The sequence below is a fragment of the Schistocerca gregaria genome, chromosome 2 (genome assembly GCF_023897955.1).
Source record: "Schistocerca gregaria isolate iqSchGreg1 chromosome 2, iqSchGreg1.2, whole genome shotgun sequence".
NCBI lineage: Eukaryota > Metazoa > Arthropoda > Insecta > Orthoptera > Acrididae > Schistocerca > Schistocerca gregaria.
The window spans coordinates 233599234-233621362 of NC_064921.1; the positions used below are offsets into that span (position 1 = coordinate 233599234).

Consider the following 22129-nt stretch of genomic DNA (forward strand, 5'->3'; position numbering starts at 1 on the left):
AGTGACGAAACAATGTTTTATGGATGGGGCAGAGGGCAGCTGTGTCAGCTTGAAATAAGGCAACAACTGTTTAGCTATGGCCCAGCGTAGACACTGCGACTGTGTGGAATATTGAGTTAAATTGCTACCAGTCTCATTTCCATTTATTTTATGTTCAACAATCCTCTGAATTCAATAAATTCAATTCATCTTTAATTTTAAAAAAACACCATTCCTTTTCTTGATGTAAAGATATCGGGAAACAGCCAGCAGATGTCTTTCAGTGTACACAGGAAACCCACGGCTGCAGTCACTACTTTACCAAACTCTTCCACACATCTCATCACACACAAGAAACAGAAACCATCAAACGCACCTCATTAACAATGGATATGACCTTTCACACTCACAATAAACAAACTGAACAAATATACGCAAACCACATTCGCAACCGACAGTTCTATAGCTGTTAAACTTCTAGAAATCTTTGTATAATGTCTGATAAATTATCTAGATTATTAGAAGATACAGTTGAAAAAAAGAAAATCAGCCGGCCGGGGTGGCCGAGAGTTTCTAGGCGCTACAGTCTGAAACCACGCGACCGCTACTCTCGCAGGTTCGAATCCTGACTCGGACACGGATGTGTGTGGTGTCCTTAGGTTAGTTAAGTTTAATTAGTTCTAAGTTCTAGGGGACTGATGACCTCGGAAGTTAAGTCCCATAGTGCTGAGAGCCATTTTTTTTAATCAGCGTAAGCACCTCGAGAAGCGTACTTAGGATGCCTATTAACAGATATTAACGTATCTTGCATTTACAAAATTACCTGCAGCCAATGCAACGAATATTATCTAGACGACACTTAAAAATTTCAGAACTCATATGGATTGCTACAGGCAAGAAATGTAACAAATCACCACTAGCAGCACATTTGAAGACACAGGACAGCCTTTAGAGATTGAAGAATGGAAATACATAGAAATCTCCATCCACAAGACAAAAAATAACCATGCTATTCTTAGTGAATTAACCGAGTTTAAAAACTCAAAATTCTTCATAGCCTTAAGCCATTTTTAGTGGACATATTTAAGTCGCGTCATTGTGACACGAATGGCTAAGTTATCATGGTGAATATCGGGTGTGATAGAAGCAATAGTCGATACGTAGCCATACAATGCTAGACTGCAATATTGTTACAAGTGTGTAACGTTTACACTTACATAAAAATGTGTTGTGCAGTGAAACCTGTCACGCTCACATCCAGTGTCAGTGCTCCGTTGTAATGTTATACAACAGGGCAGTCAGTGTACCAGAAGGAAATACAGTGAAAATGATGTTATAGATCTCCAAAACTGTCAGCGAACAACTAATATGTTCATAGTGCGTCACACCAGTATTGCACCATGGCAGTGGTGCAAAATTATCTTCATGCACCCCAAAAAGTCTGATGTCCAATTAAAGAGCAAAGGCAGATAACTTACTGAGTTCCACAACAAAATATCACTAGCAGCTACCACTGTAAGTCTAATTCAGCTTCCCCCGTCCACCCCCATTCCACGCCACCCCCACTACACACACACACACACACACACACACACACACACACACACACACACAATCCAACGGCTATTCCGTCAGCAGGACAGTGTGCAAAATTGTAGCTTTAGTGTTAATTTATATTAGTTGTAGCTGTATGTATACATGCCTGAAGATGAGCAAAGCATGCTAGAAATGCGTAACCTTCTGTTACGTTAAACGTGACCGGTAGCACTTTAACATAAGTAATTAGGGAACTCTTGCCTGGAGACGACGAGTCCAACAGTCACAAGCGAAAATGAGGAAACAAGAAATTAAGTGTCGTTATGCAGGCAGCGACAGAAAACCAAGAAGACTTATTTAACTGAACAACTTAATACATTTGCTGGTCATTATTACCTGGACGCTTGTACAATGGTCACGGAAATGCCTTGCTTTAGAATAGCAGAGCTAGATAATGCTACGATTTACACACTGGTTTCCATTAATCGAGGGAAATACCACAAACAAAGAGAAAGAAAATTCATTAACGCGAAAGTTTCGTGTCACCACGGTAGCTCTAAACAAAAGTGCCACACGCATACCACATGCACTGTGATCTGCTTTCGTTATCTGCACAGAATATACAAAAAAACTACACGTTTGTGACTAGGACAGCAAATCTCTACTAAGGAAGTGAGGAAGAGAGACGAGATAGTGAGCTCGTTTGAGTCTCGTCGATATCATTTAATGGGCGGAGAGTGCAAGTAATCTAAGTTTGACCAAACTAAGACGGCACATTTTCGTACTCTCGTTGTCCATGGGTTTCGCAAATACTAATATTCCCAGATCGTGCCTCTAGAATGTTTGAAACAATGGTTCTCAATGTTTTTCAAGCCAGTTTCTCTGACAGCCTGGGGAAAGCCTTTTTCGCCTACTAGTCTACATATAGATCCAAGACGCCATAGCAGAAATTAAAGAAAGTTTTAGGAGAGGGATTAAAGTTCAGGGCAAAAGGATATCAATGATATGATCCTCAGTGGAAGTGAGAAAGAGTTGGATGACAGGTTGAATTGAATGAAAATCCTGATAAATAGTACTATGTATAGACAATAAACAGAGTTTTTTTTAAAAAAAAACATCAGTGACTGTCATAAGTTTTTATTGTACTATTGCAATTTCTGCCTAGGAATTATCAAGCGCTGATTTTTAGCTCGTCTTGCTGCCGTGGAGGTGGCTTTAATTTTCACGTTAATGTATTTAGCCACTTGATAATGGCCTAAGGCCGAAATTGCAATAGTGCAATAAAATCTTAACAGTCACTGGCGGAAAGATGATGTCCTTCAAAAAAGTTTTATGGCTGCGAATACCAGCAACAACAAGTTTAAACTGAAGAGGATGGCAGTGGAGAGAGCAGCTGGAACGCGATTAGCAATATTTCTGAGATCGCGAAGTCAAGAAGTGATTCTGCTCTCTTGGAAGCAAAATAATACATGACTGACAAGGTAAAGTAGAATGAAAGACTATCACAGACAACGAGGGCATTCATGACAAACAGAAATCATCTGGTACTCCTACATCTACATAAATACTCTGCAAGCCAACGTATGGTGCGTGGCGGTATCCTGTACCACTACTAGTAATTTCCTTTCCTGTTCCTATCGCAAACAGAACGAGGGACAAATGACTGTCCATTTGTACGACTTATCTTCGTGGTCCTTACACGAAATGTGCGTTAGCGGCAGTAGAATCGTTCTGCAGTCAGCCTCAAATTTTCTCAATACTGCTCATCGAAAAGAACGTCGCCTTACCTCCAGGAGCTTTCATTTAGGTTCCCGAAACACCTCCGTAACGCTTGCGGGTTGTTCGAACCTACCGGTAACAAATCTAGCAGCACGCCTCTGAATTGCTTCGATGTCTTCCATTAACCCGACTTTGTGCGGATCTCACACACTAACAGTATTCAAGAATAGGTCGCACTAGTGTCCTATATACGATCTATTTTACAGATAACCCATACTTTCATAAAAATTTTCCAATAAATCGAAGTTGACCATTCGCCTTTCCTGTTACAGTCGTTACATGCTCACTCCAATTCCCATCGCTCTGCAACGTTATGCCTAGGTATTTAATCGATTTGACTGTCAACCACCACACTGCTAATGCTGTATCCGAATATTAACAGCTCCTACTCAACCGCATTAACTTACATTTTTCTACATTAAGAACTAGCTGCCAATCACCACACGAACTGAAAATATTTCCTAGCCATCTTTTATCATCCTACAGTCACTCAACGCCGACACCTTCCGGTAGACCACAGCATCATCAGTAAGCAACCACAAATTGTGTCCGCGGAGTATATATATAGTAATACCGGTCCTATCATACTTCCCTGGGGCGCTCCTGACGATACCAGTCTCTTATGAACACTCACCGTCGAGGATAACATACTGGGTTCTGTTACTTAAGAAGTCTTCGAGTCACTCATCTCTAGGAACCTATTCGGTATGCTTATACCTTCATTAATAGTCTTCAGTGTGGCACCGTGTCAAATGCTTTACAGAAATGTAGGAATGTGGAACCCACCTGTTGCCGTTCATCCAAAGTTCAGAGGATATCATGTGAGAAAAGGGGCAAGCTCAGTCCCCACACAAGCGATGCTTCCTAAAACCGCGCTGATCTGTGGACAGAAGCTTTTCTCTCTCAATTAATTATATTCGAACTGAAAAGTACAGCATCAAAAGTCAGAGGGATAAATTTCCTAGGATATACGTCTTGAACACAGAGTTCTATGGAAGTGTGGAGGTTCTCCGCAGAATATAAGATGACACGTGGAAAATACTGACAAGAAGAGGGACAAAGTGACAGGACGTATGTTAAGACATCAGGGAATAACTTACATGGGACCAGAGGGAGCTGTGGTAAGTGAAAACTGTAAGAGAGGACAATTTTTTTTAAAAAAAGTTATACAAATAAGCCAAGTGAGTACGTTGGGTGCAGGTGCTACTCTGAAATGAAGCAGTTGGTTCAGGGGAGGAAATCGTGGCGAGCCGCATTAAACCAGTCAGAAAACTGATGACATAAATAAGTGAGTGGAATTCTGGGGCGTTACCGTGGTCGTTCCTACAGTTAACACATTGATACCCTCTCTTTTTAAGCTGTAAGGATGAACGTTTCCTAAAATTAATGAAGCTGGTCTGTTCCTTTCTCCGATTAAATCTCATACTTCATCATTCATCCAACGGAGGAGTTCAAGCACTTTTTTTAAAAAAGTAAAGAAACGTGCACGCCATTCTCTCTCTCTCTCTCTCTCTCTCTCTGTCTCTCTCTCTCTCTCTCTGTCTCTCTCTCTCTCTCTGTCTCTCTCTCTCTCTGTCTGTCTCTCTCTCTCTCTCTCTCTGTCTCTCTCTCTCTCTCTCTCTCTCTCTGTCTCTCTCTCTCTCTCTCTCTGTCTCTCTCTCTCTCTCTCTGTCTCTCTCTCTCTCTCTCTCTGTCTCTCTCTCTCTCTCTCTCTCTCTCTCTACACAGCAGATTGGAAAGATTCAATATGCGCAAACGTGCGGGTTGATGACGGCTTTACGTAGCGGTAAGTGGTCCCCTTCTTACAAGTAGATACGCACGTAACCAACTGACTGTCGTTACATTAATGAGATTTGTTTGGTGCAATTTTGGGCAGTAGATGTGTCCTGCTTATTGGCATACACCGAGGAAAATAGGGAAAAAAATAAGGAAAGGAGATTCTAGCGTAACGTCCCGTCGATGGTAATGCCATTACAGGTGGAGAGCAGTCAGATTGGACAAGGATGGAGAAGAAAATTACCTGTGTCGTTTTCGAAAGACCCATCTCGGTACTAATCGTAATTGACGAAGGAAAACCAGAGAAAACTGAGCTACAACTAGTCTTAAAAAAGCGGTTCTTTAATGCCATTATCGGTTTCGGGTTATCGTACCCAATTTCAGACGTGACTGATTGAAAACGACATGAAGAATGATATGAAGTGTGTGCGCCACAGTGATTTCTTTACAATCTGTGTGCTGTTTGCACTGCAGAAGTTTGCGCATCGTCTTGAAAACACTTAACGGCCAGAGAAGTACAGAACGCCGTTAGCTGGAATATACTACAGAAGCGGACGGCGTGCTGCTCAAGAATACGTTATTGCAATTCGAAATGTTACCCCTCTGAAGATGGGCACGAAAGCCTGAAACCGGCAATGGCTTAAAATAAAGATTTCCGAAAGCATATGTCGCTGGTTGCGTTCTTCATCAAGTTACTATACTGAGCACAGCGGAGGGTTCTTCAAATATACATTATGCGGTCGTGTGTACATTCACATGACCCGATCGAGTATGTACGAAGTTTTCTCCCTGTATTGATTTTCTGATGAAGACTTTAAACACGTTAATGAATCAATCACATCAAGTCCAGTGACGTACAAAAACAAGACAAAAAAATGTGCAGCGTACATATCAGCACTGTTTCTCCATTTTAAATCATAAATGGGCACATACTTTTTACGTGGCTGTCACACACTGCGTGTTTCACTTTATGAGGATTCCGTTGCATTTGTAAGAGAGCTGCTGTTTACTACACCTAGTGGGGAACATTCTGCTTCCACTTACAGTGGCGTTGTACATGTACATCTACACGACTGCAGTGCAATTCACCCTGAAATGCTTCACAGACCCACTTTCAGATTATTTCTCGACCGTTCCACTCTGGTATAACGCGCGGAAAAAATGAACATCTAAATCTTTCCGAGCGAGAACTAATTCTGTATTTTATTGTAAAACTCGTTTCTCACAAAGCATTTGGGAGTCAACAAAATATTTTAATATTCGGAGGAGAAAGTAGGTGATTGAAATAACGTGAAAAGATCTCGTCTTTACGAAAAACGCCTTTTTTTAACGAAAATTGGAAACATGGAAATTTGTGGTACGGTCTTATGGGACCAAACTGCTGAGGTCACAGGTTCCTAAGCTTACACACTAATGTAACTTTAACTTACTTAGCGTAAGTTAAAGTTACATTAGTGTGTAAGCTTAGGAACCCACACGCCCGAGGGAGGACTAACCTCCGACAGGGGGAGCCGCGCGGACCGGGACAAGGCGCCTTAACATCACGCAGCTTTTTTTTTTTTTTAAATGAGATCTATATAAACTTGCAGATTATATCTATGACGCTCTCCGCCACTTCGCCATAATACGTACTGCCCTACTTTGAGCTTATTCGATGTTCTCCATGAATTCTGTCTGGTAATGATCTCCTATCGCGCAGCAACAAACACTCCAGAAGAGGATGTACAAGCGTAATGAAGGCAGTATATTTATTAGACTTGTTGCATTCTCTAGCGCTCTCCCAATATAACGCAGTCGTTGGTTCGCCTTCAACATTTTCTTTGAAGTGGTTCCAATTTAAGGTGTCCGTAATTGTAATCCCTGTGTACTAAGTTAGATTTGTGTGAACTATTGTCATAAATTTAACGGGTTTTTATTAGTACTCATACGAAATGTCACTTTTTACAGTATAGGGTCAATTGCCACTTTTCACATAGGACATATCATTTTGCAATTCATTTCGATCGTCTGATGACTTTACTGTACAGCAAACTACAGCATCATCTACAAATAATACAAGAGCGCGGTTCAGTTGGTCTCCTCGTTCGTTTATCTAGATTAAGAAGAGCAGACGGCCTGTAACCCCCCTTGATTAACCCTAGATCAGTTCCCGTCAGTTATTCCTAATTGTGACCTTTCTGACAAATCATGAATCCAGTCACATTACTGGGACGACACTGATTAAGCCGCAATTTTATTTGAAACTGCTCACGGGGAACGGTGCCTAAAGTCTCCTGGAAATCTAGAAATATGGACTCAGCTGTAGATCCCCTGTCAATAGCACTCATTGCTTCGTGTGAATAGAGAACCAGTTGTGTTTCACAAGAACAAATTTTTTTGAATCCGTGCCCGTTATGTTCCAATAGATCAACTTTTTGTTTTACTTCATAACGGTCAGACATACAGTGTGTTCGATGTTTCTACAGATCGGTGTCAGTGATATGGGTCTGCAATTCAGCGGATTGCTTCTGCATTCTTTCTTGTGTATCAGTGTTCCCTGTGCAACTTTCCAGTCTTTTTGACAAGAGCATCGTAGCGAACCATATTATGGTGGTGCTGACAAGTCGTGTATTATACCGGGAACATCAGAGGTACTGTTATGCTTCCTTGCCACACACCCTATGTTACTTTCGTTTATGTCTCACATTCATCTGCCAGAGTAACGTTCTACCGGGTTTTATTAATCAAAAACGCTTCTATTAACCACGTAAAATAAGAAACTCAGTATCATCTTTTCGTCATCACTCGACAATATGGTACAATATAACGTCATTCGGAAATCTAGAAAGACTGAATCTTCCTCTTTGACTGCGTCTACTACTTGCAAGATATTGTGTGTAAGCCATCTAATTGTGTTTCGCGGCCGCGGTGGTCTCGCGGTTCTAGGCGCTCAGTCCGGAACCGTGCGACTGCTACGGTCGCAGGTTCGAATCCTGCCTCGGGCATGGATGTGTGTGATGACCTTAGGTTAGTTAGGTTTAAGTAGTCTAAGTCCTAGGGGACTGATGACCATAGATGTTAAGTCCCATAGTGCTCAGAGCCATTTTGTGTTTCGCACGAGTGGATTTTCCCTGAACCAATCAGCGAGCGTGACGGTGCAGTGGTTAGCATACTGGACTCGCGTTCGCTAGGACGACGGTTCAAATCGCGTCCGACCATCTCGAATTAGGTTTTACGTGAGTTCTCTAAAATCGCTCCAGGTTTATGCTGAGATGGCTCCTTTGAAAGGGCACGGCCGATTTCCTTCTACATCTTTGACCCAATCCAAGCATGTACTCGGTCTCTAAAGACCTCGTTCTCGAGATGACGTTAAACCTTATGCTCATTCCATTCCTTTATGAAACAGTGCTGGTTCCATCAAACAGGGCCCTGTTCCTTCAGGAATGTTACAGCGAATAGTAAGCCTTAGGATCATGCAACAGACTGGTTTAGCGTCAGACTAATCCTGTTTATCTCACTGATTTTACAGAAAAGACAGCACTTCAACACCAACTGTAAGATATCTCTATCAGATATAACAACGACAACGCTTATAAAATAACAACCGCCGGGTGATGTAACCCTTGATTGCGAATCGCGTGGGTATTAATTATCTATAGTTAAGCACTGTTTCACCAATGAAACCAACGAACACAATGGAATCTGATGATCTTTCGTAGTTTTCTATCACTCTCAGAAGCTAAAACAGTAAGGTTTGTAGTTGGACCACACGATCCAACCGACTAACATAATCTGTATGTGTGATTTTCCATCCTCTCCCAACACAGACATTCCGCTTTTGGATGAATGTTTGTATCTGAAAGTATTGATGCGATGTCAGGGGCATGATATTGCTTAATAAGTTTCTTACAGATTAGTAGTATTTGTAGAAAAGAAAAAGAAGCTCTATATCATCATGCAATTTACACTAAATACTACTGTCGTAATGAAGAACTCGAGAACTCGTGTAAATATGGTTCACTACGAAGTAGCAAAGCTTACACATTCGCATCTAACATTCTAAAATTCAGTGGCATGATATGCCCTCCCTCACCTCCCTCCGCACCCAGACCCCCCCCCCCCCCCCCCCCCCCCCCCCCGTTGGTGGGTCTTCACCACTTCTTCCACGAGCCTTATTTTGTCTTCTCTTCATGGCCCTTACGCGAAACGTATGTTGGCGTCAGTAGGATCGTTCTGCAGTCAGCTTAAAATTCGGCTCCTCTAAATGTCCTCAGTAGCGCTCTTCGAAAATAACGTCTCCTTCCCTCCAGAGATTCCCATTAGAGTTCCCGATGCGTCTCCTAAAATTTCATGCTTATCAAACCTACCGCCAACAGATCTAACAACCCAGCTCTGAATTTCTTCGATGTATTTCTTTAATCCGACTTGTGGGGATCCCAAGCACCAGCAATACTCAAAAAGATGCGTCACTGGCGTTCTATGCGCGATTTTCTTTACAGACCAACCACACTTTCCTAATATTATCCCAATAAACCCTACATTCTAGTTTCATACCGCTTTGCAACAACACGTCTAGATATATAATCGACATGACAAATAGCACACTACTAATGCTGCATTCGAATATTACGGGATTGTTTTTGCCTCATCTGCATTAAATTTATTTTTTTCTAAATTTAGGGCTAGCTGTCATACATCACACCAACTAGAAACTTTTGCTCAAGTCACCTTGTATTCTCCCACAGTCACTCAACGACGACATCTTCCCGTGCACCGCAGCATCTTCAACAAACAGCCGCAGATTGCTTTTCGCCCTGTCCGTCAGACTATTTACGTATACAAAGAAAAAAAATTTCCTATTATTCTTCCACGGGTACCTGGGGGCACTCCTGACGATAACCCTGTGTATGATCAACGCTCGCCTTCGAGGACAATGTACTGAGTTCTGTTATTTAAGAAGTCTCCGAGGCTCTCATATGTCTCGGAACATACTCCGTATGCTCGTACCTTCCTTAACAGTCTGCAGTAGTCCACCATGTCAAATGCTTCTCGGTACCTTCATTCATGTTCGCAGGGTATCATGCGAGAAGAGGGAAAGCTAAGTCTGTGCGACAATCAAATGACGGCATGTTTGTATGATTCCCTCCATTAACAATTTCTTAAACGCGAAATTTGAAACTCCATCTTTCCTTTTGCCACACCAAATTGATCACCGAATGACTGTATATGAAGCCTTCGATCCGCCTAGCGAATTTACTTACGACCAGAGTTTTCTCGAGTTCTCGGCAAGATCTTTTGCTAAGGTATGAGGGTAGAAGCTGTAGCCTTCGCGCATCCTTAGCATTTTCTGAATTTTATTATTAGACCACAATGGGTCTTAATCCAATTTCTCAACACATACTTCTCCAGAGTGCGATATACAGTCCATTTAAACTTTTCCCCTATATCCATCATACTGGAAGTAAATTACGTCCATTCGTCGTCTAAGTGGGATGCTAACAGCTGTTTACCTGCTCTTTCTAGCAAAAAAAAAAAAAAAAAAAAAAAACTCTCCTTGTCTTCTTGACTGATTTATTAACTTCCGTAACCATAGTCGCTACGATGACATCGTAACCACTATTCCCCGTCCCCAAACCGACACCATCGATAAGGTCAGGCCAGTTTGTACAGGGTGACAATTATTAAACAATATGGAAAAACGTAGATTATTTACAAACTACGAGGTGCAACACTTTATTCAACATGTAAACGTCACTACAAATATTTGGATTTAGGTTATGACATGTTCGATATGCCTGCCATCCTTGGCGATGATGTGGCGCAGACGAATAGCGAAATTCTGCATGACCCACTGAGGTGTCGAAACCTCGATGCCATCGTTGTCAACTCAGCAATTGTTTTGAGGTTATTGCTGTACGTCTTGTCCTAAAATAGCCCCACAAAAATTAGTCGCATTTGTTCAGATTCGGAGAATACGGCGGCAAATCGAGGCCCATGCCAGTGGCCATTGGGTACTGAAGAGCGAGAATGCGGCCCCCAAAGTTCTCCTCCAGGACATCAAACACACACCTGTTTCAATGAGGTACAGCTCAGTCTTGCATTAACCACATCTCGTCGAAATCAAGGTCACTTTGGATAAGTGGGATGAAATCATCTTCCAAAACCTTCACATACCGTTCGGTAGTCACCGTGCCATCAGGGAATATCGCACCAATTACCCCGTGACTGGCCATTGGAAGAGACTTCTCGATTGCGAAATGCGGATTCTCAGTTTCCCAAATGCACTGATTTTGCATATTAAACCCGTTCACATGAAAGTAGGCTTCGTCGCTACACCAAACCATACATGGGCATAATAATTACCATCACGCGCCGGGACCATTCGTGCAGTTTTAACGTCCTAACGCAAACCGTCCAGAAGTTATGACGACTTTATTTCATATTGTTAAATAATTGTCACTCTGCAGTTACAAGTAGGGCTTTCTAACCAGCTGCTCAAGATAATTTTTTGAAAAGTGTTCAAAAGTACCTCACGAAACTGCCTGTCCGTATACCTGCAATGAATCCATGTATGACCAAGTGTATATCCGGCACGTTAAAGTCGCCTGCAACCCATACTGCAGCGATCTGGATATTTCCGCTCTACTGAGTGTCGACATTCTTGGAATGATTCTAGAACAATCACGGTGGAATCTGGTGGCCGGTAAATACAGCGAACAGTTAACTTTATTTTCCCTAGACGTATTATACGCGTCCAGGAAACTTTAAAGTCACATTCAAATTCAACCTCAATAGAGACAACTTTTTTGCCAGCTGTAATGAAAACTCCCCTTTGCGTCTGACCTGTCTTTCCGTTGCAATACTCGCTAAATATTCCAGAACCTTCTACTTCGAGTTTCGGCCAATTCTTGGTCCCGAGAATAATTTGAGCGCGTAAAATTTCCTGGAGAGCAGTAACTTCTGGAACTTTGTCACGGTACTTTGTCAAGTTACTGACAAATTTTTTTCAATCTAGGTTCCGTACGAAAGGGCCCCGACCAGCTCTGGAAATAATGCTGCACATAACGAGCTCTGCTTGCACCCCGCGCGCGAGTCCAGCAGTCTTCACCGCTTCCACCTGCCGCCCATAGGAACCGAGGATTTCCTCGGAAACCAAGCGTCAGGCGTCATTGGTGCCGACATGAACCACAGCCCTGAACGCTCGATACCAGCAAGCAAGGCCGCCCCTCCACATCTCTGCAGATCCTTTCGGCAGACACATCGAGTGCTCAATGGATTTCTTTCTGGCTCTGAACGCTATTTCCCTGAGGGACTCAAACCCGCGTCCGGCCATCCTGATTTACGTTTTCCGTGATTTCCCTAAATCGTTGCAGGCAATTCCAGGATGGTTCCTGTGAAATGCCACGGCCTACTTCCTTCCACATCTTTCCCTAATCCGATGGGACTGATGACCTTTAATTTTGGTCCCCCTCCCCAAATCAACCAACCAACAGGACTCCATAGTGGGCATAACACTGGAGCTCCAGAGAGCTAGTAAACGCCTCGCCTTCGGATAATTGGGGTCTCTTGCTTTCTGGGGAGGCTCGGTTTCCCCAGCCGAGTTACACTCCTGCGCACATGTAACACGTTTTAATTTTGTCTGGGGGTTGAAAAATGTTTCGATAGAAAAATGCACACAGGAAACTAGTGTTATCAGGTGATATACTGCTCTGTTAGACGGGATAAAATTATTTATATGCCTCTACGGCAGCTGTACATTTCGCCAGGGAAAACTTAGTTCCGCACCAGAAGTACCTTTCACTCTACAGCTTACGAAAATTTAAGTGTTGACGTTTTCACAGTTAGTTCCACATCTGGATACATACTTCGCAAGCCACTGTAAGGTGCGTGGCGAAGGGTACGCTGTATCATTACTAGTGTTTCCCATTTGCAAACAGAACGAAGGGAAAAAAAGACTATATATATGACTTCGTATGAGCCCTAATTTTTCGGATTCTACCATCGTGGTCCTTATGTGAAACGTATGAACGCGGCAGTAGAAACTTTCTGCAGTCAGTTTCAAATGCCGATTTTCTCAATAGTCTTCCTCGGAAAGAACGTCGCCTTTCCTCCAGGAATTCCCATTCCAGTTCCTGGAACATCGCAGTAGTACTTGCGTGTTGTTCGAACCTACCAATAATAAATCTATTAGCTCGCCTCTGAACTGCTCCGTTTCCTTCGTTTAATCCGACTTGGTGTGGATCCCAGACACACGAGCAGTACTCAAGACTAGGTCGTGCTAGCGTCCTGAATCCGGTCTTCTTTCCAGGTGCACCACATTTTCCCAAAATTCTCCCAATAAGCGTAAGTCGACTGCTCACCTTCCCTACCACAATCCTCTAATGCTCGTTCCATTCCATATCGCTTTACAACGTTATGCCCCGATATTTAAACGACGTGACTATCGAGCAGTACACTACCAATGATGTATTCGAACGTTATCGATTTGTTTTTCCTACCCATCTGCATTAACTTACATTTTTCATTTTGGTGCACACATGGAAGAAAATGTTCAAAGATAAAAGGTTGACTAAAGAATAAAAGTAGGGGCAGTGTGCCAATTTCATATATGGGATGTAAAAGGTAGAAGATATTTTTATCTGCAGTACCTTAAGATGTGCACACATCAGTGTGTTGCCTATTTTTCTCTGCAGCCAACTACCTGCCCTCCAAATACATCACAATGTACTACCTCGTGTTTTCTGCACAGTCCTAACGGCACCACAAAGTGGACTATGCCTGTCAATATAGGCTAACCGTGATGCATCCATGCATCCACATTTCAACACCTGACGTGCTGCCCAAGGGAAAATTAACATTAATGGCTTGTTCTTGTCGCATGCACTTTGAGGTACTAAACCAACCCAAAATCAAGCTACTCCTAATAGCTACAATTATCAGTCTGCAAATGAAGTAAATACATAATGCTGTTTAGTACACTGTTCTCAGTCTCCAATAAAAATATCTTCACCTATACCTATTACAACCCACCCCCCACCACCATACACACATTTTCTCTCTCCCTCTCTCTATCTGTCTCTCCCTCTCTCTCTCTCTCTATCTGTCTCTCTCTCTCTCTCTCTCTCTCTCTCTATCTGTCTCTCTATCTCTCTCTATCTGTCTCTCTATCTCTCTATCTGTCTCTCTCTCTATCTGTCTCTCTATCTATCTATCTATCTATCTATCTATCTATCTATCTATCTATCTATCTCTCTATCTCTCTCTATCTCTATCTCTCTATCTCTATCTCTATCTCTATCTCTATCTCTATCTCTATCTCTCTATCTGTGTGTGTGTGTGTGTGTGTGTGTGTGTGTGTGTGTGTGTGTGTGTGTGTGTGTGTGTGTGTGTGTGTGTGTGTAAAGGACCTAATAAAAATAAAGAATTGAATAAGAGGTTCGAAAATGTGTATGGATAATATAAATAATCTTAACTGTCTGTGTGGAAAAAAAGAGCTGAACTTTTACTTTAGTTTTGACTACCAATTGGCAGAACAGTACAAAATTAGAGAGAGATATTTTTTTGTTTTCTTGTTCAGTTTGTTCGTTGGAAGTGTACCGGATTGATTTTTAAAAATTTCAATTTCTTATCAAATATTTATTTTCTTCCTTTTCTCTGCGTGATGTATGATTTGTAGTTGATTCTGTGTGTTTCCGGGCATGTCTTTGCTGCTGGTGAGATGCATCGCGAATGCACTCGTTTTGACGTGAAGCGGCTCAGAATTGTATGTATTTTGTAAATAAACGCCTTCTCTTGCTGCACGGTGTTTTATTTATCCCAGACGCGTTTCGCCTTTTTTTTACGCTAAGGTATCTCCAATGAGACCTAGAACGATACATTTTTGTTTTGATGTGTGTTTTTACGTTATCAAACAGTTCACGTCGCGTTTTTATGTAAATAAGTAATTATATGTAGTCTGTGGTAATGTGACCTCGAGACCAGACGAGAGGAAACGTAGGTGTCAACAAACTAAGTAACAACTTATTTACATAAAAAGCGCGTCGTGAACTGCCTGATAATCTAAATATATCACATACCAAAACAAAAATGTATCGTTCTAGATCCCACTGAAGATGCCTTTGAATAAAAAAAGGTAAAAAGGCGAAACGCCTCTGGGAGAAGAGAAAAATTACAGTGCAAAAAATTACAGTGCAGCAAGAACAGGCGGTTTTATTTACAAAAGAAAAAATTAGTTTTTCTTTTGATATAATTATAAATTTTACGATTTTTTCCTGTACTTTCACTGAAATCTTGCTTCTTGAAAAATTTCATGATTCTAGGCAAACGGGAAGTATCCTGTACCACAGATTTTGGTGAGTGGATTTACGAGTATCAAACTATGTGACATAAATGGTCGTATCTTTTGATTGCATTAGAAGCTTCAGTTTTTTACACTGCTAAGGGACCGTAGTTCTTAGTATGTTACATAAATTTCAACACCTAGCCGTTCTGAGAAAATGACTTCATAGTTGGACAGAGAGATGATCCCCTAAAAGTTTCTATTTTAGCGATTGAAGTACGGAATCCTGCAAATGACATTAGTGTCTAGAGCGTCTCTCGAAGTTTTGTTTCGTAATACGCGCAGTCACAGAGGGGCAGGCGTATTAGAACACGTGGACAAATTAATTATCCGCTTCGCATTGTCGCACAGACTTAGGAAGTGCATGCAAGTAGGAAACCCAACGAAATTTTGCCCAAAGCGGCTGCTGTCTTAACAGCAGCAGCGACTTCCAATGCCTTGCAGGCGCGTGATCTCCTACCCGTATTGGCGTTTGTCACATCACAAACTGTGCCCATATGAGCACTTGTAACTAGACTTCAAAATGTGGAGCCATGCTCTATCCACTGGTGTACGTCACTTTCTGTATTGTAGTTTCCACGCAGTTGTCTTCCGAAACCCAGGCGGTACTTATGAATAACGTTGCATAATTGGTCTAGTGGTTACGTCAAAAACTCCGTGAGACTTATTGCACATGATGCTGTTGCATACGTGAACGTCGCAACGCCGAAAATGTGTACCTAAATTCAAGAAGACATACAGAGGAATGAAGTCTGATGCGGGGACTGTCAGTTACCATCATAAAGTATCCTTTTCTCTATAACTAGGCAAAGAGACACTATTGTAAGATTAAACTAGTAGCACTATTGTAAGACTAAATTACTGACAAAAATCACTCAAAACAGTAGCATCTGAAGCGAGAAAGCAACTAAGTAGTTGAGACGTACCGAATGGAAGCCAAACATCGTCATGGTCCTGATGTAAGGTGATTGTGAACGACTGGTGTATGCACAGATTCGTTTTGAGAAACTAATGAACAGTGTAACAATAGTGTGATACATTATGAAGTAGTGTGTGTGTGTGTGTGTGTGTGTGTGTGTGTGTGTGTGTGTGTGTGTGTGTGTTTAATCCATGCATCAAAGAAGCAATGAGGGAAGTAGAACAAAGGTTCTCTAGTGGGATGAAAATCCAGAATTCACTAATGACATTGCTATCGTCAGTGAAAGATGTGACGGCTTAATGAGCATACACTGTGGATTGAGAGTAAACCGAGGAAAGGCGAAAGAAATTATCACTAACAGAAATGAGATAAGCGATAAAATTATCAAATCTGGGGACTTGTAAAAGAAGTTAAGGATTTCTGCTAACCCGTTCGCAAAATAACTCTTGACAGATGAGACAAGGAGTATAAAAAAGCAAATTAGCACAAGCAGTCATTTCTGGCCGAAAAAAAGTCTTCTACGCATTCATCAGAGAAAGATACTTCTGACAATGTATGTTTGGAGCACAACACTGTATGGCAGTGCAACATGGACTGTGAGAAAACCGGGAAACAACAGAATCGAAGTGCTTTTGCCACGATGCTACAGAAAGACGCTGAAAATTAGGTGGACTGATAACGTAAGGAATGCCGAAGTTCTCTGCAGAATCACGAAGAGAGTAACTTGTGGAAAACATTGGCAAATAGGAGGGACATGTGTTAAGACATCAAGGAATAATTTCCGTGTACTTCACGGGACTGCAGGGGCTACAAACTGTAGTGAAGACAGATTTGAAAATAGTTTACAAATGACTTAGGTTGTTTAGGACGTTGAAGAGGTAGACAGAGGAGAGATATTCGTCGCCGACCCCATCAGTCAGATGCCGGATGACACAAAAAGTATGTGCAGTGATTGGTATCAACAAATGGTGTTGTACTAGCTTCTGACATTAAATGACTTGTTTGCAGTGATGTGTAAAGGAAGTAGTGATAAACCTAATGTGGTTGCGCTGCTTTAGAAAGACTGCTCCTTAATATTGGAGGACAGAGATTCATATCTCCATCCAGCCATTCTGGTTCATGTTTTTCGTGGTTTCCCTGAATTACTTCAGAGTTCGCACTAGGAAGGGACTTCAGAAACACGTTGTTATGGTAAGCCAAGTAACTTATTGACTGCTATAGTACACTGTTTTTCAACATAGTTAGCAAGTCTCATAAACAAGGGCCGTAATGTTCTAGCGATCGTTCAGTTCCTCGACTACAGAAATCCGCTGCCTTGTTACAGAGACACTCGTGAAGCTCTGCGTGAACGTCCTCACCACTGGAAAATCGCTTTCCCCCAAATGTTCTCTCAGCTCGCCGAAAAGACGTGACCTACACGGTGCAAGATCTGAAATTCCTGATCGGTATCACCCAAGTCTGTGATACCCTGGTCGAAGTTTGAGCACCATTTGACTACGGCTGGATGCGACATCGCATTTGGTCCATATACTGGCAGAATTTCACGATGAATCTATGTACAATATAGACGTTTTGGTCACAATAATCTTACCTCTCGGTGTACTTTAACTTCCAATTAGATTTCCAGTTAGCGCACCATGTATACGATAATGGAAGCAAAACGCCTCTCTTTGAAATTAGACCTGTAAGTATAATAGGCAGTCAAATGAAAACGAGACAGATGGGAAAAAAGCAAGTAAACTGTTCATTATTTCAAAAGTAATCGCCGTAACTGTTAACACACTTATCCCACATGCCTTCATAGAAAAATGTTTGCAGTTGCCTACGGAACCATGATTCTATCCAGGCGTGCATCTCTTTGACCATAGCAAATCGGTGGCCACTAACGTTTCCTTCAGGGCTCCAAAAATATGGAAATCAATTGATGAGAGATCTGGATTGTATGGAGGAAACTTCTCCAGCATAGTCGAAACAACAGACACACCAGCTCAGGGGAGTCATGATGACTTACTTTAACTGGAAAGACTCGCTGCTCTTTGACTTTCTGGAAGACAGCTTCACGGTTAACGTACAGCAGAACGTGGACGCTGTGCAACGACTGAGGAACACAAAGTCCAAAGCCCAGAGATGTATACGGATGGCATCATTATATTCCAGGATAATGCCTCTCACATTTTGCACTAAAGAAAGACTTTCTTGGCTGTCGATTTGCTTCGGACGAAGCACTCGTGGCTCTGCAGGCAACCGGAAACATTTTTGCAAGAAGGTACTGACCGTCTTGTCTCGCGGTGTGATAAATGTACCGTCTTGACAATTACTTTCGAAATAATTAACAGTTTACTTATTGTTATCCATCTGTCTCGTTTTCATTTGACTACTCCGTATATGTAAATGCCCATGTACAAGGTGTATTATAGTTAATGGCGAAAATGACGAGGGTGGAAGTATAAGATAACAGATGCAAAAACTTTCCGGGAACTCTGATCTGCAAACGAGTCAGTACCGAGATATTTGCTACGTGAGGTTACCCGCTGCTGCTGGCTTCAGCATGAAATATTGTTCTATTTGGAAAATTATATATATTAGTCCCCATCTAATTGGCTCCAACCACACCAATTATCCACGTCTGAGATATGTGTTACGTGTATAATGGGACACCGGTGTATTTTGCTGCTGATTTAAGATGTGACACGTCAATATGGTTTAAAAAATGTTTAAATGTGAGTGAAGTTCATAATGGTTCAAATGGCTCTGAGCACTATGGGACTTAACATCTGAGGTCATCAGTCACTTAGAACTACTTAAATCTAACTAACCTAAGGACATCACACACATCCATGCCCGAGGCAGGATTCGAACCTGCGACCGTAGCAGTCGCGCGGTTCCAGACTGAAGCGCCTAGAACCGCTGGCCACCCCGGCCGACTGTGTGAAGTCCTAAGGGACCAGACTGCTGAGGTCATCGGTCCGTAGTCTTACACAATACTGAAACTAACTTATACTAACAACAACATATACACCCATGCCTGAGGGAGGACTCAAACCTCCGGTGGGAGGGGCTGCGCAGTCCGTGACATGGCGCCTCAATCCTCTCGGCCACCACGCGTGGCTTATGGTTTAAAGTGGAAAGGCCTGTACCAAAATCACCCCACATCAAGCCCCTGGATTTTGATAGCTGGAGTGATCACGAAAGTGAACTATGGGGCACCCTCATTGATACGTTTCAGGATATGGAGCAGTGAATTTTAGTCTTGATAAGATATACGAGATGATGTGAAAATGGTTGAAAGAATTCATAACTCGCTGCAACTAGAAATTACAGTGTTTCATCCAAACGCGAGAACCGACGCATGGAACAGTGCCTTTAGCAGGTGCAACTATGCTGCAAAGTGTCACAGTTATCGTGCTGAAGTAGTGATGTATTTCATCAAACGATTAAATCTCGCAATTATTGGACAATCGGAAAGTTGCATTTCAAACGTATGCATTAACTAGGACGATAGTTCATACTGAAATGAACTGCAGCTCGACATTACAATTTTCGTAAACGGCTTGCTTGCGAACCTGTGCTTCTGACGGAATTGCCAAAGGCATGCCTCTCCCACGCCACACCACCACCACCACCACCACCACCACCACCACCACCACCACCACCACCAGCGTTAGACATTTTGCAATTTTTTTCTATGTGGATTTAATAAATTTCACAATCTTGTAAGTAAGTTTATTGATTAAATGATCTATATTGATGAAAACTATGGTGCACAACAAATTAAATGTATCATTAGAGTAATTTCAATGGAAATTGTGTAAACTATCTTAAAAAACGGAAAGTAAAACAAAATGTTTGTCTTATTATTTACGATGGATACTGCACATGTTTTAGTATGACGTATAATAAACAAAGCAGATTCTGTTTGCTCCTCATAAATTAATGATAGTGCATAAATTATTAAACAGAAATAAATGAAAAATGGCAATATTTAAGAGTGGAGTGAAAGAAATCACATCCCCAGAAGACTATCAAAATACATTCCATCGTACATCAGCAGCTGTCCTCACCAGTATGTGGCGAAATGATGTGTTATTGTGCTTGTCTTTGCTTCCAAATTGAACGATGAGAAAGAACGTTTTATTAATGTAAATCAAATTTGTTTTTCTGCAGAAACTTTATAACAGTCGTGTAATAGTAAAAATGCGACGTTCATAACGCGTGAGAGATGCCGAAGAAATTAATGCTTCCCTGTTATTACGATGAAAATCTCACCAGCACGTGTAAATCATCAACTGTAAAAATTATAAAAGTAATTTTATATGCGATGTTTTCGGGTGTGTTACAATCCCTTCCTACGAATTTATTTACAACCCTAAATTTTTGTTTCCTGTTCTTCTCACGCCTTTTATGCAAATATTAATAAATACAATGTATCGGAGATTATTTCGGTTTACTTGCAGTAAAGAACAAATTGAAAACGAAGTTTCGGAATAGCGGGTTGACACTACGGCCCTGTATCATTCTGCACTCTCTCCTATGAGACAACCGTTGCCCGGAAGCTAGGCAAAGAAATGGCTCATGCCACGCCCGACTCGGGCCATAAATGCTAGTTTCTCTAAACGGTTGGTCATCTGGAGCTCCAAATTCTGTCACTTTCGTTTCCGGCCAAGCGCTGCATACGCCACAAATCGGGACGTATTCGGTGACGAGTAGGTGCGGTCCCTTTGTAAGTTCTATCATTACTTACACCGAGCTGTCAAGTGAAAAATGCGCTCCAGAGCACGATGGCAAACTAAGCCATATACACCGCAGCCAGCTGTTTACGTATCTCAAGGAGGCTGCGAGTCAGCGGTGGCCATTAGCGGGTCAGTGTAATGGGCCACAAGCGTGCGAGGTAATTCCCCCGTGACGCGGTGCTAGCAGTGAGCTCCAAGGTCACGGCGGTATACTCGTACAGCGGGAAACTCACCGGCAGCGGCGGCAGACGCGCAGGTCACGGCGAGGTACAGCAACAGCAGCAGCGGCAGCGATTGCGACTGCGACGGCTCCATCCCGGCTGAGAGAGCTGAGGCATCTGAGCCCGTGGACGACTCTGGCGGACCTCGGCGGCGAATGCAGCGACACCTGGCGGCCGGCCTGCAGCCTGCCGGAAGCTCCGCGCGGCGTATCGCACGTGGCCTGCGGTAGGCCGGCCCTTAACTAATGCACCTGCCAGATATCGTCACCAGCGGAAACCTTCAGGGACGCGCGCCCGGAAACTCCACTAACGGCTCTCGGGAATTGCACCAACAACATGAATACATCTGAATGATACGAATCATAGGAATTCTTGGTAACATGCTAGAACAGTAGCTCCCAACCTTTCTCAGATGATTACCCTTGTGTGTGTGTGTGTGTGTGTGTGTGTGTGTGTGTGTGTGGTCTCTCCTTATACGGTATAAATCATAATGAAATTTCCTCTTCATTACAGCACTTTCAGAAGAGTCTGGGGAGCCTATGGGTCCTTTCCACCTCTGGATTCGTAAATGTAAATTAACGGATGGTTCAAATGGCTCTGAGCACTATAGGACTTAACATCTGAGGTCACAGTCCCCTAGAACTTAGAACTACACTACTGGCCATTAATATTGCTACACCAAGACGAAATGCAGATGATAAACGGGTATTCATTGGACAAATATATTATACTATAACTGACATGTGATTACAATTTCACGCAATTTGGGTGCATAGAACCTGAGAAATCAGTACCCAGAACAACCACCACTGGCCGTAATAACGGCGTAGATACGCCTGGGCATTGAGTCAAATAGAGCTTGGATGTCGTG

General features: G+C 42.3%; 1 protein-coding gene across 1 annotated transcript in view; it reads right to left on the minus strand.

Annotated features, from left to right (window-relative positions):
• LOC126336763 (lysozyme-like) overlaps positions 1-21413 on the minus strand; it is a 112471-nt gene extending 91058 nt beyond the window's left edge. Inside the window, exon 1 of the mRNA XM_050000772.1 lies at positions 21271-21413. Coding sequence (XP_049856729.1) covers positions 21271-21352 — 82 coding nt within the window. The 5' untranslated portion in view covers positions 21353-21413. The remainder of the gene's footprint in view (positions 1-21270) is intronic.
• Between the last annotated feature and the right edge of the window lie 716 nt (positions 21414-22129).